Genomic DNA, 19,388 nt, shown 5'->3' with positions numbered 1-19,388 from the left:
TGAACACAAAAGCCTGAGCACGCCTCCTCCATCACTATGAAAGGATGCTGCTGCAGAACCTCTTGGCCATCAATCAATGTCAGTGATCAGGTGACAGCTCCCCCAAGAGGTTTTGCAGCAGCTGTGCCGGTAGCGATCCCTGGGATGGGGTGTCATTGTTGTGCTCACCTTCTGCTGCCTCCTCGCCATGTCGGTGGGTTGCTTGGCATTGAAGGGGTAGGCGATACATCTCATGACAAACACATAGAGCTGCAGCTTCCTCTTCCTTTCCTCTTCCTCCTTCTGCAGCCTCTCCAGCTCTTCCTTCTCCTTCTCGCTCACCACCGATGGACTGGGGCTGGACGGCCGGACACTGCTGCTCCTGCTGCTGGGCTGCAGCCCCCCGGAGCTCTCGCTGGTCCGGCTCGGGGATAGCCGGGCCCCGGTACTGGGGGCCAGCACCTCCTTGCATTCCTCTTCCACTATCTCATCCGATTCCTCCTCGCTGGAAGACGGGTCCAGCATGGCTGCAGGCTTCGGGGTCCGCACAGGAAAGGGGAGCCGATGAGGGAGGAGGACGGGGGTACCCTGGGGTAAGGGAGGGATGCCGGGGCTCCTGACTTAATCCCGGGCAGGAAGGCAGCAGCGAGCTCCGGCAGGACCTGATGGTGCGGCTGAGTGCAGGCTAGGCATTGGCAGTGCTTACGTGTTAACTCTCTCCTCCCCTGCACTCTGACTGGAGAAAGGCGAGCGGAGAGAGACAAAATACCGCCGCTGGGGGCGGCCCATCCATCACCGGGCCTGCAATCTGCTAATGGGCCGCCGAGGGCAGATGGCGACTCCTCAGCCTGCTCCGTGTCACCGGGGGGGAGGGGGGGGGACAGGCCTGGGACATCGTGTCTGAATGGGGGCATGGGGAGACCGGGGTGTAGGATAGACAGAGAAGAGGGGTACAGGGTCTGTCACAGAAGAGGGGTACAGGTTGTCATAGAAGAGGGGTACAGGTTGTCATGGAGAAGAGGGGTACAGGGTCTGTCACCTGTAGAGGTGTTTTAAAAAGAGGGAGTGTCAAAAACTGTGGTGTTTGGTTGGTCAGAGAAGACAGGGGGTGTAGGGGTTGTTAGAGGAGTGTGGGTGAGTTTTGAAGGAAGTAAGTGGGTGCAGAGGTTGTCAGGTTAGACATTGTAGGGGGTTCAGAGAGCTGATCAGAGATAAGTGCAGGAATTATAAATAAAAACTCAATCACACAGGTGGCCCTGTCAGTATTAGGTCAGTATTAGGCAGACAGAATAGGGACTGGAGTGAAGAGGACCTGTCTACAAATCGTTGTACTGCAATCTACAAATTAGCCATATGGATTGGAGGCACTATATGAAATATTACTTTGCATTGCAGAATTCCTGCCAGGAAACCATCAGAAAATATATATGATGTACCAGATCAGCTAATTGCAGAATGAAAGGAAAGTACAGAAGAGGACCTGTTCAGGGTAACATGGTAATAACACCTCTACACTACAGCCCTAATCTGCACAGGGGGCATATAAGTAAAGATAAACCTTTATTGCAATACACAAAAATAAAACCAGTTTCACATAATGATTTCAGAACCAAAATTCACCTAAAGTACAAACAAACATCAAGGTGTTGGATAGAGCAAGGTCTTCTCTCAAGTGTTTGTCATCTGCATGGCATATAGTGTAACATGTATGATACAATGTAACAATGAACAAACAAATATAACCTGCAATAAAAAAGTGTGGCAGAAAACTGTGGAGCAGCAAGTGGAAAAGTGGTGGATTCCAAGACAATCACAAGTGAAAGTCTTGAAAAGTGAAGGCATTTTTGGAAGCCCCTGGACCTTCATGACCACTATATTGTGAGCTGCTGAGTGTATGGTCTTCCATCACACACAATGGTGACCTGAGAAGCTGAATGCTTAGAGAAGTGTGTAGGTGAGACAGATGCAGAGCTGCAATCCCTACACAGCAGTGCAGGAAGGAATGGAAGCTGCAGGAAATAGGAGCTGTCAGGGGACATGCAGTATATAGCAGTAAATAGAGAATCTGATCCATCTGCTGCATAGACAGCATTTCACAGGAAGGTGATAGCAGTGACTGCAGAGCTGTGTACAAGGCAATCAATGAGCAGACTGCACTGACAGCACCAGTGTGGGGATATCACAGAGGAGGGATCTGTCCAGCAACCAAAGAATGTGAGTGAGAGTTTCAGGAGCTGTCCAGCAGCTGAAAGCTACAGAAACAGAGTGAATATACAGTGTGAGTACTAAGAGCTGTCCAGCATCTGAGACCTTTAAAATGTATGTACAGTGTAAGTACTGGGATCTTCAGAGTGAATGTGCAACAGGACTACTGGGAATTGAGACCTGCAGAGTGAATTTACAGCAGGACTACTGGGAGCTCAAAGCTGCAGAGTGAATGTATATAGTATGAGTACTGGGACCTAAGATTTGCAGGATGAATGCACAGCTTAAGTAAGGGGGGGGGGGGGGGGATTGCAGCAGCTGACACCTGCACAGTGAATCTACAGTGACTACTGGGAGGTGAGACCTGAACAGTGAATGTACAGTGTGAGTACTGGGAGCTGTCCAGCAGCTAAAACCCACAGAGTGAATGTACAGTGGGAATTGGGGCCTGATACCTGCAAAGTGAATGTATGGTGTAAGTACTGAAATTTGGGACTTCCAGAGTGAATGTACTGTGTAAATACTGGGAGCTGAGACCTTAAAAGTTAATGTACAATGTGACTATTGGGAGTTTCAGTCAATGTACAATGTGATTATTGGGAGCTGCAGGGTCAATGTACAATGAGTATCAGGAGGTAAAACCTGCAAAGTCAATGTACAGTGTGAGTACTTGGAGCTGAGACCTGCAGAGTGAATGCACAGTGTGAATACTGGGAGCTGAGACCGGCAGTTACTGAGAGCTGAGACCGGCAGAGTGAATGTACAGTGTGAGTACCTGGAGCTGAGACCTGCAGAGGAAATGTAGAGTTTGAGGATCTGGAGCTGAGACCGGCAGAGTGAATGTATAGTGTGCGTACCTGGAGCTGAGACCGGCAGAGTGAATGTACAGTGTGGGTACCTGGAGCTGAGACTGGCAGAGTGAATGTCCAGTATGATTGGGGCAGGGTCCTCTCCTCCTGTATCACTGTCTGTATTAGTCTGTCATTTGCAACCACTATTTAATGTACAGCGCTGTCTAATATGTTGGCGCTATATAAATCCTGTTTAATAATAATAATCACTGGGAGCTGAAACCTGCAGCGTGAACATACAATGTGAATACTGGCAGCTATCTAACAGCTGAGACCTGCAGAGTGAATGTACAGTGTGAATACTGGGAGCTGAGACGGGCAGAGAGAATGTACAGTGCGAGTACCTGGAGCTGAGACCTGCAGAGTTAAGGTACAGTGTGAATACTATGAGCTGAGACCGGCAGAGTGAATGTACTGTGTGAGTACCTGGAGCTGAGACCTGCAGAGTTAATGTCCAGTATGATTGAGGCAGGGTCCTCTTCTCCTGTATCACTCTCAGTATTAGTCTGTCATTTGCAACCACTATTTAATGTACAGCGCTGTCTAATATGTTGACGCTATATAAATCCTGTTTAATAATAATAATGATAATAATAATAATCACTGGGAGCTGAAACCTGCAGAGTGAACATACAATGTGAATACTGGGGGCTATTAAGCAGCTGGGACATGCAGAGTGAATGTACAGTGAGTATTAGCGGCTGAGACCTGCAGAGTGAATGTACAGTGAGTACTAGGAGTGGAGACCTTTCAGAGTGAATGTACAGTGTGAATACCTGGAGCTGAGACCGGCAGAGTATTATATTCATTCAGGTATTATAGAATATTATAAAATTCATAGTTACATAATAAGTCAAAAGTCCATCATGTTCAACCCCTAGGGAAATAAACATATCCCAGATATAAAACCCTATAAGACATAGTTGGTCCCGAGGAAGGCAAAAAAAAAACCCTGGTACAATAAGCTCCAACAGGAAAAAAATTCCTTCCTGATTCCATGAGGAAATCGGATGTTCCTTGTTAAATTTATTTAAAGCCTTAATACCCAGTTATATTCTGTGCTTCTAGAAATCATCCATCTTTATCCTAAAGCAATATATATTAGTTGCTGAAACTACTTCCTGAGGGAGCCGATTCCACGTTTTCACAGACCTTACAGTGAAGAATCCTTTCCTTATCCGGAGCTTAAACTTCTTTTCCTCCAGACCCAATGAGTACCCTCTTGTTTTTTGAAATGATCTCAGCACATGAATAATGATCTCAGCACATGAATAATGGAGAAGAGAGTTCTCTATATAGACCATTTATATATTTATACAGGGTGATCATATCCCCCCTTATACGTCTCTTCTCAAGGGAGAATAGATTCAGTTCAGCTAATCTCTCCTCATAGCTGAGCTCCTCCATTCCTTTTATTAGTTTAGTTCCCCTTCTCTGCACTCCTATTCCACAATGTACTTTTTGTGAACTGGACTTCATATTCCAGATCCAATCAATATTATTACATTATGGTGAACAGATCATACATATCAGTGCTTGTGCTGACATTATACAGATTTGTTTCATCTACAGCAGCCATCTTGGATTCCCTGCATCTTGGTCACCCTGTATTCTTTATAAAGTTCACTCACCTGTAGGTTATGCTCTAAAAACACCTATAGTCACTACATTACAAGTTATAGAAGGCATACGAGCAAGGGAATAACATTTTTAGATTATAAAACTGATGTGTGTGTGGGGAGAAATTGTCATAAAGTCCTTCCTCAGGAAATTACCTCAGGAAAGTGTTCTGTGCAGGGGAGAGGGGACTGAACGAAATGTGGGAAAGTCCATAATAATAATACAAAATTGGCAAACAGATAATACCAAAAAAGTGTATTTGATGTATTTAAAGTTATTTGTAGTCTGTTTTAAATGTATTAACAATAGCATTAACACAGTGAAAGATGGATTATATCTGGTGAATGAATTGGTATAGTTCTAGGTCTTTTTTTTATTAACCTATATTACCTCAGTGCAGTCCAGAAATATTTGGTGAATATTCACATGTACAGTTTCACTGTGTGGACCTGAAACCTCTACTGTGAATGTGTAATGTAAATGGTGTCGGTTGCCCAGCAGTTGAGACCACAAGTGTGAATATACAGGGAATGCCAAGAGCTGATACAAGCAGAGTGAACGTACATTGTGAGCACTGTCCATGGTGCTGAACTGGATCAGAGGCTGCAAACAAGAGAAAAGGCCGCACACACGCACAGCCTAGATTAGCTTTACTAAACCTTTTTACCCTAAAGGAACCTTTGAAGTCCAAGGGAATCCTGGCTAAAGACCAAACTATTTAGGCATTGTTCTCACCATGGGCCTGATTTATTAAAGCCCCGCAAGACTGGAGAGGATACACTTTCATTAGTGAAGCTGGGTGATCCAGCAAACCCGTAATAGATCTGGTCCTGGATTGAAAACATTTGCTAACAAATACCAAATGTCTTTTAAGAAATTCATTCCAGCAACCCAGTTCACTGATGAAAGTGTATCTTCTTCAGCTTTGGAGAACTTCAAATCAGGCCCTAAGCGTAGTTCGCATAGTGTGCAGTATACGAGAACATTGGACATTCCATAAAAAGCAATATCTGATATTCCCACTTATATGTTGCATATTTACAATGCAGAGTTGCATGCGTTTCTGTCTGATTTTATGTGTTCCCCATTTAGTGTAATGAATGTGGTCAGCATCAGAACAGCGGTGCAGGTGGCTGTGCATTGCTATGCATTGAGGTGTATTCACATCAATGTGCTCTCCAATAGCAGAAATGAGGCCTTTGGGTCATTGGTAAATGCCTTCTGTATTGGATGCCTGTGGGAAGAATTCTCTCTTACAATACTATCTTCACAGATAGCTAAAAAATATTGTTGTTGGTATGCATCTGGTTCCAGCAAGTAGCACTGACCCTACAACAATATAGGTACCAACAAGTAAGTTTGGAGGAACCTTGGTTGAGAATGCCTGGCCTAGATAGTCAGACTGTATTTATAGAAGGGTGAATGCATGGGAGAGCAAATACTTTTTTTTTTATCTTTATGGAAGTACATACAGGTAATGCCTGGGTTACATACGCTATAGGGACTGTGGGTTGTTCTTAAGTTGAATTTGTATGTAAGTTGGAAGAGGTACATTATATTAATGAATGCAATTAGGACAGATGTTTGTCTCAACATATTATTAGACAGTGAGGTGTCAGATACTGTAAAAAATCCTCACTGTGAGTTAATCATAAAGAAAGCAAAAAAAAATTATGGAGCCCAGACTTTCAATAAATTCTGGAGAAAGCTGTGCTTTGATATGCAAAAGTAAACACTTGCAGAGTTTGTCTTGGTCATTAAAGAGTTACAAGAGGCTGCAGAAAGAGCTCCAGTCAGATCACCCACAACCTCAGCTGTGTTTAGACAAATAATTTTTTGCAAGTCATGCAAACCGCCCCCTCCCCCCTGTCAAGCTTCCATTCTGCACACAAGCAAGCAGGGAAGACCCATTCGTATCTAGGAGGCGTCAGTTTGTCGGGTGTCCTTAACCCGGGGACTACCTGTACTCCATCTCACCAAGAAAGGCCTTTCGGATAGTGATTCTTGAATGGTCTAAATTTTCAGCCATGGGTGGTCTGTTTTTGCCACTCAGACCTGTTAGTATCTGGTCTGGAAGTTGAAGCCCCTCACTCAGGAAACAAACAGCATGTATTTACCTAGATCCGGTGATCTGATACTTCTGGGTCAAAAAGTTGAATGCTTTTTCGGCTGTCATTGGGAGTTGGTATTGATACAACTGTTCTGTATTTTGTATTGTGTTGCAGAGGTAAGTCGAGCAGTAAACCTTTTAAAAAACAGACAGCTGCAAAACTTCAGGTCCACCAACCTTACAGAGCGATCCCTCCAGTCTTTTGATCTTGTCAGGCGGTACTTTACCACCACCATCCGCTAGTTGAAGGGTGGGAAGAGTTCCCTTTCTTGAAACAGTTATAAAAACTAATACTACACTACATATTACCCAAAAAGCAGAGAAGCATTTGTGTTTGAAATCCTAACCCAGGCAGATTCACTCATCCCTATACATGAATTACACAAACCTGTTTTTATTATGTTCAGTCTTTGCGGTTGGTAGTTATATGCATTTTTATTATTATTAGTATATTGTGGTGACCACAGTAGTTTATTTAATTAGTTTTAGTATGTTTATGTATTTCTTATACAACCACTTACAGTACAGAAGTGTCCAAACAGAATACATGCTAATTGTACAAACTATTTATAAACTATGTATTATGAGGTCAACCCTAAATTAGCAATTACATTTGCATTCCACTGCCAAGGCCTTTGCACTAGATAGTTGTTTGTAAATCTAAAGGAGAGACAATCAGACTGTGTGAAGCAGCATTTATTAACCTTTTTAACATAGTGGAACCCTTGACCTTTAGTTTAATAAAAACTGATTCTATAGCTCACAGTATATTAGCTTTATGGTCAGTGGGAAGAATGCCTCATACATTGCTGGCCAGTGGAAAGAATACCACCCAAACAAATAGCCAAAAAGATCATTGGTGTTAGTAGTAATTGACCTGAGAAGCACAAATTGGTCATTGTTTGAGGGCCCTAGTAGTCCCTGCAAATAATTCTTCACTCGGCACTATCATAATTAACTGCATCACCATGTCCCTCAGGCCATGGTGAAAGAAGCACTTTTTAACCCTTTATAAACCACTACTACTAACCATAGTCTATAATGGTCTCTGTATATCTCCTGAGGAAGCCTACCGGCGAAACGGGTCGGGAGGGAGCCAATTACCATCTTATCTCCTTATCATCCAATTAGGCAGCTTTTGTTTAGTACAAACAGGCATCTCCCCATGGTGGATTCCATAGGAAAGTCTGATATACAATTTGTACATAGATTAAACTATGTTTATTTTGTTTTCACTCATCAAATGGCATATAAAGTAATATGCTAAATACAAACCCAGTCTTTTTTGTATTCTCTTTTTTGTAAGTATATTTATCTCTGGGGCAGGTAAGTTTTGATCTAACTAAGAAGGGTGATACTCCCTTTATGTACATTTGCTCATTGCTCATGGAACCCCTAGCAACCTTTAGAGGAACCCTGGTTGAGAAACACTGGTGTAGAGCAGCGGTCACCTACCGGTGGTCAGTGAGAAAATTTTGGTTGTCCACGGCACTGGCTGGTGTGCCCCCCAGCATGGTCAGGAGAAGAACCCCACTGGGGGGGCCCACCTACCAGAGCTGTGGACCATGTCTCCCATACGGACTGTAGGATCAGGACGGTGGGTGGGTTGTGGGATCATGACGTCAGTATAGGGGAAGGTTCTTCCCCTTTGAATGATACACAGCTCCCCGCGCCTGCGCGGTCTGAAGTCTATGCATTTAGGGGTATAATGTTAAAACCTGCTTGTAGAGAACCTGTCCTTTCAAATTGTGTCTTATCCAGCAGGCTTTTGCACTACATGAATAGAATAAATTGTAATATGTATAATCCGTTTTCAAATTAGTAGTTGGGCTAGCAAATGACGCTGTATAGAGATCACCTGGGCATATTTAGGTTTTGTGGATATTTCAAAGGCACATCTAACATCTAAATCTAATAATGGCTGTTTATTGCAAAATATCATGCTAGCTTTTCTAACAACCTTATTGTTAAAGATGTATAGGCTGCCTGTAGATGATGGATATTTGTACTATACTGTATATTGGTAAGTTATCCAACCACATCAGATCCATCTCAGGGACCTGGAATGTGCCTACAGGGATCACCCTGTCATAAACATATCCTAATACTCCCAATGCCCCAGATAAGATCAAAGTTGTAGCTGTCTATTAAATGCATAGGTATGTATGTAGTGAAAGGGGTCATTTAATCTTTTTTTTTAAAGCATGGTCTCCTTCACATAATAGAGCACCAAATGGATTTAATGGCTGAAAAACCATGACTGCATTATCCATTGCATTAACAAACAGCTACCTGCCTTATAAAATGACATGGTCCATTTTTGCTGCACTTTATGGCGTCCTGTTTGGCAAGGTCACAAGTTCTGTCCAGGGACTCTGAAAATGCTAATAACACCCAAAGTTTTCCTATACAAATGAAATTTGCAGCTAAGAGCAGCAGAAACCTAAATCAGGTTCAGTCTTGATGATTTCCGCCACAGGAGAAAATGCTAATATTCCTCATTTTCTATCTGTCTCCCAGAATCATTTTCACAAGAAAAAAACACAGTCACCTAGACATTCTCTGTTATTGCTTTATCATAATTTAAAAGGAAAGAATACCGTGTTCCACTGCCTGAGATATGAGAATTGGTAAAATTAACGAAGTGATGTGTGCAGTTTTCTTATGTCTGTCTTTGTTTTAGTAAATTCCATGGTTAAATGTTTGCCCTTAGCCACCATAGATATTTGCAAGCTTTAATGTAAAGCTTTTTAAATTATGCTAAGTAAAAATGACCATACCATGAAAAAAGAGCAGAACTAGTGCTGCAATTATATGCTGAATTCAAAACTATTTTAAGTGAATCTGTTTTATGGCTTTTCAGGGTCCATTGTGATGCAGATCTCTAAAGACCTTTCTTACTCATTTAGCTGCCAAGTAACAATTTAAGAAGACTATGAGTCACACTGTTGGCGGGTCATGCAACCGCAACTTACGGTTGTTCCCACTGGTTCATTGTCTCTTGAGTGGACTTAAAGCAGAACTTTTGCCGGAATTCAAAAACTTGTAAGACTGAAGGACTTTTCTTTATTGCTGAAGAGACATGTCTTGTGCCAGGATTATTGGACTGCTGTGCACATAAATATAAATGAAATCATACTAGCCAGATCAACTAGGAGCATAGAACACCCCACTTGCCAAACCTCTTATACTTGAGACGCCTGTGCTCCCTCTGTGTTTCTTCCTAAAATCAGTGATTTAGATAATTTAGGAGAGTGATAATGTTACCCCCCTAGGTCATGTGACAGTGTTTGGATCTAGCAGCAAATCACTAAGCCCGATCACAGGTCAAATGTTCTTCCGTACCAAAGCACCAGGTGGTATTACTGGTTCTAACAAAGAAAGGAGCAGCCAGAGAGTACAGCCAAGGCGAGTTTTAAAGGAGAGCCCTTTGTCAAGACTCTGGGGTTTACTAAGAGAAAATAGGCTCTGCACATGGCAAAGTCAAAGATAGTTCACTTACCTTACCGTAAATGAGATGAAGCTCTGCTGACTTTACCTATCCAATTATATGCAAGAATAAATGTTTTTTTTACATTTGCTTGTGTAATCTTTGCAAAGTGTACTATCACTACTCACTAAAAAACTATGTGAATTCATCCTTGCTGGGTAACATTTCACCTTGGTAAATTTATTCTTTATTAAGTCACCATTCCTGAATAGTTGGTAGTGTTTCTTAAAGTTCTTGTATGTATTTTTTTTAGCCCTCGGTAGTGAATAAATTCATGTGGAATAAAGAGAAAGGAAAGTATATGTTAGGGGGTGGCTGATATTTTAGAAAAAAAAATTCTACTTTCTTCAAAAATGTATTTAGGGAAACCAATCATAATCTAAATATTTGGGATTTCCACTTATATTCTCCATATTTAGGCAAACTGTATTGTTTTTAGGTTTTAGACAGAGTGGGGAAGGCTTAGAACCCATGTCCTCAACAGGAAGATTCAGCCTCTCTGCTACACTTTATTGTCCCTAAGACAGAAAGCAATAATCTAGAATTATACGTAAAGCAATAGGTGAAAATAAATCTTTCAATGGGGACAACCATTCCGGAGACTGTTGTTCAACAGGGGAATTCCACTCAGTTCCTGTGTCAGTAGGACGGGAATTAAAGAGAAATCAATGCAAGGGAAGAAAGGTGGCAAAAAAAAATAAACTGAAATGTTTTTTAACTCTTCAATAAGCTACCCATACATGCACTTTAATGTGAGACCCATGTTAGATATTAATAGGGAAAGAATACTGCTAGTGGCTTTATAAATAAAAGAACATTACATTTTTTGAAGTTTAACTATTGTTCCTCAACTGGGCCAATGATTAAAGCTAAGCTACAACTTTCCCTTTAGTCTTGCAAAGTTGTGCATGATGCTCCTGTACTACATTTGCTTACTCTGATTTCACTGCATAATGTGCATTAGAAGCTACAGCAAGTTAAATAGAGTATACCTCATTTCTTAGATGATGGACAACCACTTTTTCCTGGCCCACTCTTTTCATTCATTAGTTTTCAGCTCTTTTAGTCATGGAGATTCAGCATCCCATGGGGTCACAGATTCCTGTTTTCAATGAGCTGTATATAATACCCTGCCAGTCCCTCTGAACAGCCATAATCTGCATTTTTTGCAGATATTAAAAGGCTTTTCTAAAAATCAGGGAGTATGGTTACACTTTTGCCATGCCATTTCTAAAACGAAAAAATACAGGTATAAAGCACAACAATGTGCCCCTCATTGCACCAGCTTTAGGTCTATGAAAAATAAAAAAAAAAGTAAGCAGAGCTCGGTCATGTGTCATTGCTTTCTTTCAATTACGTATCTCTCTCTGCTCCATTGAGTCCACTGAGTCACAAGAAACACATAGCAACCCTACTATTATGAATGAGAGGGGCTACAGTATGCGTAACACAGCATATCGTAATGGAGAGTGGATAGTTATATTGCTCTCTGTTACAAATAGGCTTCTTAGTAATTATATTACTGAATCTAGAATCAGGTATGTAATGCAAACAAAAAAAGGTTTTATTTAGTACTTTCATTAGCTTTTTCATTAAGGTGGAAATGAGGAACCAGGGAAAAATATTACCAGATTAAATTCCGGCTTGAAATTATGGCTTTAGCACACAGTGACATAAATACTCCTATCTAGTCATTATTTCCAGTACCTATAGGGCTCCTCATGACAACTGCAAATTCCTCAGGTTTGCAGCAGTCTCTTGAAAAAGGTGAAAGTCAACCAGTGATAGACATTTTCTCCAAGCACATGACAGGGCTACTTTTTTATTAGCTTTCTGTCAATCTTCCTCTTAAGGTTTAAGGCTCTTTGTATGCACCTTTCACCTAACACAAGAGAGAGGGAACCTATTTTCATGTTGTAAATATTCATAAGGATAAAGCCTGTCAATTTACCAGGAACCTGTAAATCACAAACAGAAGCAAATATTGTAAATATATGTAAATTTGTAAAATAAGTAAATGTTGATGTTTATTTGTCTTGTTAATGCTTATTTGAAGAGAATGGATACTAATAAAAGGTTTTTCTATAATGTATAGGTAATAGGTTCTGTGAAACAGATGCTAATGTTGTGAATAAATTATAGCATTTATCACAAATGAAGATGGGGTTGTTGTTGAAGTTATACCTTGAATAGAGAATCATGAGACTGACTCATGTTCAGTTACATTTTATGTAAGGCCCAACTACACCCTGACAATTCCTAACATAAACATTATAATTACTGTAGATTATAGGGTATACCTTTGTAACTGGGCATTGATTACAAATTCAAAAACCCATTGTCAAGCTGTGCACCCTTCCCTATAGCCAAGAACTTCCTTGCCTTTTCATTTTCAATTGACAAGATTGCAGTCAGATAATTCTCAAAAATAAATTTATACTTGCAAGGGATAATTTACTTAGCTTAGTGAATGTGGTGATAGTTCACTTTGCAAAGGATACCCAATCACATAAAACATCTAAAAGAAATGCTGGATTTTTGCTAGTATGTCTGTGAAAAATACCACTATCCCAGGTCATAGTATAGCTAGTGGTAGTTTGTCACATTTAATCGGACTATAGTAATTGTTAAGACTTTTTTAATCTATCAAAGCCACTTCATATGTTCTATTAGTGTAGGTAAAAACAAAAAAAAAGAGTTTTTTTACTTGCACAATTGGATATTTATGAGATGCTTCAACTCATTAACTTAGCAAAGTGAAACATCCCTTGCAGGGGGATAATTCACTTTTCTATGTGAACAGCCTATATTCTTTAGTAAACCAATCCAATAGTTTCTACTGTAATGCAGGAATGCTGGTCCAGCATCTATTGTTCTTACTACTTAGCATGTTCATGGTCACATCTGATTGACCCTGCCACCAACTCAATTAAAGATGAGAAAAAGTTTCAAAGCACATATGCACATAAGCACAAACGTGTTTTCTGCCTGCCAACATGCATCTATACACTCTTTTTTTCTGTTTTCAAATATTTTCATTTGTTTTGTCAATACCAATAACAATACAATTTAACATTACACAAAAGTAAAGGACAACACACGTTGTATTATGTAACAATGTCAATGTAGTAATTAAACTATCAGTTAGGAAAAGAAAAAAATAAAAGGGGGAAGATAGGTAACATAACCAGAAATATAAAACATCAGTAGATTCAGATTTAGAAAGTATAAATTCCATAAATATCATCTGATATTGCCAATCTAAATTATCATTAAATAAAAAGATTTTCATTTAAGAAAAGGGTGCAAAAAAGGAAAGTGTGGGGAGGGTAGGGTTAGGTTGCATATGAGCCAATTGTATAATATGTTTAGTTTCACACCAGACCTAATGAGGTCATATAGTCAAACTAGAGCGATCCCAATCCATAGGCATGTAATAGTCTATCTACGGGGACCATATTCATTGAAATATAGTCATGGGATCAGTGAGAATTGCTCTAATTTTTTCATTTTTTAAAAACCAGGTCATTTTATGTTTCACTTGTGTTATTAATGGATTAGATGACCACCAATTTTGTGCTAGTACCATTTTTGCAGAGGTAAACAAATAATGTAGTAGTTTGAATTGAGTGTCAGTACAAATAGCAGGTTTTAGTTTAGTGTTTTAGTTTAGTGTCTCAGCTGGATTTTTGGAGAAGGAGTGACTCACCAATGTATAAGCCATTTGGTAAATATGTGCCCAATATTTTTGAATTTTTGGGCATTCCCACCAAATATGATAGAGAGTTCCTGCTGTTTTGCAACCTCTAAAACAGTCACTTGAGTGATACAGTCACTTGCATCTATACACTCTTTACCATTTCAGCTTGATTGCTTTGTAATAAAGCAGAGCACGCATATCTGTAAAAATGTGTTTTTGCTCTGGGTTAAGTTAGACATGAAGCGACCAAGACCACCTGGAACCTATTTCATCCAAAACATGTTACAGATAACATTTTCTGTGGATTTGCAACAGGGTTTAAGATCTCATGTGAGCTGTGCTTGAAATTTTAGCATCCTTAATGTTTTTTTTTCAAGTGGCAACTCAGAACATGAATGAGCTTTTTAAAACAGAACTGTCAAGTTAAAATAAAATATTCTGTTTCTAGCACTAACTAGACTTCCTGCTGGGTGGTAATATTAGAACTTGCCACACATCTCTTCAGAAAACATAACAATATATCACTAGAAGGTGACTGGCAATTTACTTCATTTCCTCTACCCTGTACTGCCAAATTACATACTCTTTAGTTTGCCCTTGCATTTTCTTTTTCTCAGCTATCCTGACATCTGATGTCCTCCTATAGAGCTCTATACAATTTTTTCTTCTAATCCACTTTTACTTTTGTCTGATCAAATCCCTTCTACTTTTCTTTCTTGTACAGATATTTCCTTTTTTTCTGCTCTGCTATCTCCTAATATGTTGTGATTTATCCTCCTGTCCATGTCTCTGTTATGCCCTTCTACAAAGTTCTTTTCACTTCTGTGCTATCTTTCCATACAATGTCCTTTTCTTCTATTCTCTCATATACTGTCTTGTCCAGTGCTCCAATATCCTCTGATACTGTTTTCTCCAATCCTCTGATATCCTCTCACATACAGTCTTCTGCTATCCCCTTCTATAATATCCTCTCCATCCTCTCTTCTCTCTCATATACTGTCTTCTCTAGTTCTCTGCCATCCTGTTATTTACTGACACCTCCACTCCTTTGCTATCCCCTCCTGTAACATTCTTTCCATACCTCTGCTTTACCTTTGTACATTGTTCTTTCATGTAATTTGCTATCCCTTTCTATACTGTGTGTTATTACCTATATTGCCCTCCCCATACTTGTGCTATGTTATAAAAAAATCTGTTCTCTCTGCCGCTTTGCCATTTGGTTTTATACTGTCTACTCCACTCCTCTATCATCTTTTATAATGTCTTCTCTGCACACTGCTATCTACTTTTATAATGTCATCTCTACTCCTCTGCTCTATGTTCTATATTTTACTGTCTGCATTTGTTCCCTTCTTACTGTCCTATCCAATTCTCTTCTATCTCTCCCTATACTGCCTACTCCTTTCCTCAATAATACTGCCCTAAACTTTCCTTTCCATTCTTCTGCTATTCTCTCATATACTGCCCTGGTCACCCCTCCACTCCCCACAACTGCTCTGTCCTCTGCTTTTCTGCTATCTTGCCCTGTATTGTCCCTTTACCTCTTTAAGTACACCCTCCTTTACTGCCTTTTTCAATTCACTGCTATGCACATCAATTTGAAATTCTCTTTTTCTCTGTTATCCTCTATGGTCCTGTCCTTTCCACTTTCTATAGCATCCTATTAAAGATTCTGCCTTTTCCTACTAAACATTCTTCCCCTCCTTTGTCATTTCTCTTAGGCTGTCTTTTCCACTCATCTGCTTAAATAATATCCTTTCTTCTATTTTACGTTAATCGCCATTTTCTGTTCTCTGCACTTCTTCAGGGTCTTCCCTTTCCTGCACTTCATTATAGATAGATTCTTCAAACTGATCATCTCCCAAGTGACTGCATCAAGGAACATTAGATGGATAAAGACCTGAATATATTGATTTGTGATCACTGCATTACTTTCCCAGAGTGCAGTAATGGTGTGTAAGATCCACGAACAGGTACTGTGAATTATCAGGAGGATTTCCATGGAGGAGATCAATGTGAGCTCAGTTGTTTCATATTATTTTAATTTCAGAATCTTGATCACTAAAATATTGATGATTCCTATGAAATATATAGAAATATCTGCTTCTTAATACACCAGTAATTACATTACTAAGAAGTCTATTTATCAAGCAATGAATTACACATTCCTTGGAGAATCTACCAGGTCCATTACATTACAGTGTCTTGCTTCTCCTTACGTTACAATGAAATTAGCAATAATAATGATTGGCAAAGTGTTTTGAACATGCAGAGCACATTGTTAAATAACAGTGTCAGAGATTCTTGTTGACAAAAGTTGCTTTTTTATTGTCTTCTCAATATGTTCTAAGCATCAAATAATAAGATTCAAACCTGAAATGAAAAATAAAATCTAACCTTAAATGTTTTACTCCGGAGGGTCTATTATAAAGCGGTTCATCTAGCATTCATTAAACATTCTTGTTGGGGAATCAATCACTGCTATTGAAAACATATGGACCTGGTAGATTCTCCAAGGAATGTGTAATTCATTGCTTGATAAATAGACTTCTTAGTTTTCAGTTGTATATATTTTACCAGTCTATCATTTTTGTATAATGTTAATATCAGGGTTTGTTAAAGTATCTGTAAACCTTTAGCCTCCCAAAGAATAATAACTATCTTGATCACTCCCTTACAGCTCCCAAATCCAGGAACTTCAGTAACAAGCTCAAACTGTTTTATGGTCTGTTGATCCTCTAATCTCACTGCATGCTGCATGTCCACCAGACATGATTGGTTTGACTTAAAATAAGTCTAAGCAGTCTATAAAGACATGAAACATCCACAATGCTCCTGGCAAGAGAACATGTGATCTGGTCTGTGCAGACTTTAGGCCACATTTGCAGCACTGAAGCAGCCATATGTATTCATAGAAAGGAAACAATACTTTTTAACTGAAAATAATAATGTGTTTTGCTAATGCTGACATGTGCCCTATTGATTCACATGAATTGGGAATTTTAATGAGAGGTCCACCTGAAGTCACCCTTATCCTGTCTGCTTTGAGATAAAAATCAACTTAAGGCTGTGATAAAATTGAACGGTGTTCTGCAGTATTGAATAGTAAGGGATTTTTACACTGACCAACACTCTTTGGAGATAACAAGGAGCTCTCAAGGTCACAGCAATTTTGCATTCATATTGAATTAGAATCTCTGTTCACTGTAAAAATGAAATGACAGCATTTTTTCCCCAGGTTTGACATTGTGTACTAAATACACATGGCTGCAGTGGATACACTGAAAATACAATACACAAAGAAGGTCCTAATTAACTCTGCAATATATAAAATATTTGTAGCTGCATTTAAATATTTTATAGCATTATCAATCCATTGCAGAGACAAGCCACACTTTATTATTTGTTACAATATAACACTAATGTCTATACAAGCAGCTGAATACCCTATTGATATACATATATGGGAGTAGTTTTACTTTCCAAAATATTTTTACTTGTTTTTAGCCAAATCCGGATTTACACAACAGTGCCAGGTTGCATACCCAGGCCGATGACCTTTTGTGATTGGACCTAGAAGAAGCAGCTGCACACTGATAAGATCATTCCTCTGCACTCTCCTCCTGTCATCATGTGGCTTGTGGCTGCAGCAAATCTGATTGGCCCCTAGGGCAATTCAGCTTAATGTACAGGGAGTAGGGACTGGTTAGAACTCCTTTCAAGGGACACTATTAGAGAAATATTTCCTTACCTGGGAGCATCTTTGTAAATCAGATAATGTAACAAACTTTTACTGCAAGAGAATCAGTCTATAATCAATGTCAACTGGCTACACTTCAGGGTATGAACACACAAAGGATTACCTTCCCTGGATACAATCTTTCATGATCATTTCCAGTGACAGTTGAATGAAGGAGCACTGTGTGCATAGGTGAGGGAAAGGGGAGGATGAGCAAATGTGCCCCCCTCCATAGCGGAAAACAGTGCTTATTCACAATCGGTCATTCATCAATCCACTGTGGCAGATGATTGACATTGGGGCACCCCCATACACATGTCAGATATTCACCCGAGAAGAGAATGATCGTTTGTTGAATTTAACAATGATTAGGCATGTGTACGCAGCCTCAGCCAGACAGAAATTAAAACAGTATTAAATACAGAGATGAGAATGGGGTCATTATGTCAACCATTTATTGTGTTGCATATTTATTCCTTCTTTGGTGAAACCATTGTGACCATAACAATAAATTGCGTGAAATCTCTTTACAAACCAAATAGGGGTCCCAGTCCTTCCTCACTGTACCAAAAAAAACTTACACTTTAAGTGCCTGGCCTATTTTAAATAATGTATTAATATTCCTGCAGCTGGCATTAGTCCTTCCTGTTTTTCTTGCTCGGCAGTATGGATGGGGAGCATGCCTTAGGCTCAAACAAGCCTGTTTTCCCAAGACATTTGTGTGCTTTGCCTGTGGGCACTTTTATATTAACATGCTTATTTTATTAAACTTTATAGAACATCTCTTAATACATCAGCTGCTTGGAGCTGCGGCAGACAGGAGACCATGTTCAAAATAAAGGAGCCTTTGATAGACCTTTTATACAATTTACTGATCCGTATCTTTGCGTGTAATTTCATTTTCCAGTGTGAACCAGTTTTTCTGAGGGACAGCTAAACCTATACAAGGCTCAGGCTTTATATTTCAGCAAATATAGCAAACAGATAATAGCTTAACCTTTAAAGCAGAATAAAATGTTAAAATAAAAGATTGGTCTTAGGCAAGTCTTTTACTGCAGAAAGGATAGATGTCCCTTCTGTAATAAAATAAACATACTGTACCTGCCTACCACAATTTTTTATTTTCACTAACCTGTTCTTGCTTTGGCGTGAGCATTGTCGTCTTCCTCCACACCTTTTACTATTGTCAGATTTTGATTGGCCAGACGAGGATGATGTAATGATTAGTCCCCACTTACCTGGGGTATACTACCATACCTGGCTTATTCTGTCATTCTGCACTGAGCGGCCCATTTTCAGTGTATTTAGAAAAGAATAATGCAAACGAGGGGAAGTATGATTTATTGCGGAAATGACATCACCTGTCCCTTCTGTAATAAAGACCCTGCCTGCTCACAATTTTGCAATACAGAATTTTTCCTTCTTTTTTAAAAAGAACTCTTGCTGAAATATGAAAACCACCATTGCTGACCTGTTTCTAAAATTGTTATTTGACTGTCTGTTTTATGTTTTAGTAGTTTAAAGCTTAATTTGTATCTGTTTATATTTTGCCTTCCCTGGTTTCCCATTTATCAACACGCCAATTAAAATTTCCAATATTGTCATTACTTTATTTTAGATTCAGTGTTATTACTTTGTGGTCTCTGCTTCTTCCTTTGAAATACAGGCAGAATATCACTGGTAAGAGGTGCCGA

At 39.5% G+C, this 19,388-nt stretch overlaps 1 protein-coding gene across 29 annotated transcripts in view; it reads right to left on the bottom strand.

The window, feature by feature from the left end:
* Positions 1 to 733, bottom strand: part of CADPS (calcium dependent secretion activator) — a 286,962-nt gene extending 286,229 nt beyond the window's left edge. For 8 of the 29 annotated variants that reach the window (XM_072420849.1, XM_072420839.1, XM_072420852.1 and 5 more), the window contains exon 1: positions 169 to 724. In XM_072420849.1, coding sequence (XP_072276950.1) covers positions 169 to 504 — 336 coding nt within the window. In that variant the 5' untranslated portion in view covers positions 505 to 724. Of the gene's footprint in view, positions 1 to 168 lie in introns of all 29 variants that reach the window. The other 21 variants (XM_072420825.1, XM_072420827.1, XM_072420838.1 and 18 more) reach the window with 7 other exon arrangements.
* Positions 734 to 19,388: the final 18,655 nt, after the last annotated feature.

This window comes from Pyxicephalus adspersus, chromosome 8, assembly GCF_032062135.1.
Source record: "Pyxicephalus adspersus chromosome 8, UCB_Pads_2.0, whole genome shotgun sequence".
Classification (NCBI taxonomy): domain Eukaryota; kingdom Metazoa; phylum Chordata; class Amphibia; order Anura; family Pyxicephalidae; genus Pyxicephalus; species Pyxicephalus adspersus.
Note: the sequence above shows the minus strand (reverse complement) of the source record. Positions and strands in the feature narration are given on the sequence as shown.